Source organism: Cyprinodon variegatus, unplaced genomic scaffold, assembly GCF_000732505.1.
Source record: "Cyprinodon variegatus isolate N-32 unplaced genomic scaffold, C_variegatus-1.0 Scaffold855, whole genome shotgun sequence".
Classification (NCBI taxonomy): Eukaryota; Metazoa; Chordata; class Actinopteri; order Cyprinodontiformes; family Cyprinodontidae; genus Cyprinodon; species Cyprinodon variegatus.
Window position 1 is genome coordinate 78332 of NW_015151308.1, and position 1944 is coordinate 80275.

General features: G+C 41.0%; 1 protein-coding gene across 1 annotated transcript in view; it reads left to right on the forward strand.

The window, feature by feature from the left end:
• Positions 1–1944, forward strand: part of ift74 (intraflagellar transport 74) — an 18094-nt gene that overhangs the window by 5361 nt on the left and 10789 nt on the right. The window contains 4 exon segments of the mRNA XM_015397344.1: positions 177–362; positions 439–499; positions 1059–1118; positions 1207–1268. Of these exon segments, the coding sequence (XP_015252830.1) occupies positions 177–362; positions 439–499; positions 1059–1118; positions 1207–1268 (369 nt within the window).

Consider the following 1944-nt stretch of genomic DNA (forward strand, 5'->3'; position numbering starts at 1 on the left):
GACAACAAATAAAAGCCAAAAAAGGTTTCCGTTAACCTTCAAAGCACACCGACATTTTTTATTTTATATTTTATTATTATCTATATTTACTGGTTTAAATGACAAAAAATAGAATTCTTTAAAGTTTCAAAGCACAGTTAAATGTTCAGTTTCCATTTGCTAGAAGTGAATAATAGGATTAAATCCCTCCATTGGTTGATGAAGGGGCGTGGCTTGTTTTCCAGATCATCCCATCAAAGTAAAGCTTTCTGTTTTCCCACCAGGAGTAAAATCAACGAGCTGACCACAGAGACCAGCCGTCTCCACAAAGAGATAGAACACTACAACCAGGAGAACTCCGTCTACCTCTCCTATGAGAAAAGGTGAGAGCCTGATTGATTGACTGCTACAGAATGAGATCAGTGATGTTCACCCTCAGCTGTTTGCTTTGTGCTACAGAGCTGAAGCCCTGGCTGCTGAGATCAAGGACCTTCAGGGACAGCTTGCAGACTACAACATGGTAAACATCCCAAAAAAGTTCAAAATCAATCCACTGGACTTTGAAGATGTTTTTATCTTCCCATCCAGGAAACTTGTTCGGTTGAAAATGATTAGTGTTGGGTTCCAGGCTTGGTAGAGTGGAACTAAACAAAGCTTTGTAATGCCTTAGAAAACACCCGATACTGGTCTATGCCTCGGAAAGGCGAGTCGTTAAGGTTACTGTTGGCCTGGCTGACCAGGTGAGATGTTTTGGTCCCTGTTGGCGATGAGGATGGAGATGATAGCGGGAAGGAATCAACTCTATCGCTGCAGCATAGGTTTCTGAAAGCTGAAATCTGAGCCTGGAGGTTTGGTCTTTAGGAGGAACTGTTCTCTGTTGAAGGGTCTGTTGGTTTGAAATGTTCTGGGATTTTATGTTTGAGTTTTTCAGAGACTCCAGGAACATATGGGATGTTTAATCTTCTCACCGTTATGTTCTTTTGGATTTCCTTCCTGATTTGAGCAACATGATAAACAAGAGGCATCAGTCTTCTGAACATCAGAGGAGCTTTTTAATTCATGTTTGGCTCATTTTGCAGCTGGTGGACAAGCTGAACACCAACACGGAGGTGGAGGAAATGATCAAAGACTACAACACGGTAAACCTGAGCTGGAGATGATCTAAAACCAGCCACAAGATGCATCAGATATTCTCACAGTTTTCCCTTTGGTTTGGTCTTTTCTCAGCTCAAGGCGCAGAACGACGCCGAGGCACGAAGGATTGACAGCATCTTCACCGAGAGGAGAGCGTAAGGCTGTTGATCTGACTTCCAGATTCCAGGATTCTACTTTCTGAATTATTATTAATTATTATTATTATATAACAAAAGTTGTAAACATGACAAACCCAGAGGACTAAAAAATCCAGTTGAAACTCTTTCAAAGGTTAAAAAAGAAAGTGTTTCTCTCACTCCCATCTGTGTCAGTCTGGCTTTTTAACTTTTCTTTTTCAGTGTGAGTAGAATGAAAAAGATGCAAGATGTTTAGTTTTAATACATTTAAAAATATATAATTTCACACAGACGTTTCTAATTTGTACATGCAGCAATGCATTCTGGGTATAGGATGTATGCTAGGTCCTGTAGCACTAGCTCCATTCAGCTAAAACCGCAATGAGCTAGCTAACCAAGCTGGCCACGTGTTCTGACTTTACCAGAAAAATGACAAATCGCCCTAATTTTCACCCAGAAACTTTGCTCAAATCTTCAAATTCCACCAGCAGCTGCTGCTGGAGTTAGAAAAATCTAACTTTAGCTGCTGGACATCAAACAACGAGAGAAGCTGATCTGGGAGCTGGCAGGGAGTCAGACACAGCACTGAGGACACAGAGCGCTATGATCACTCCTCTGAAACAGTTTATTAACGCCTAAATTAACTTCAAATGTAGAAACCTGCCGGCAGAATATGTTGGCTTTTATTATCCTG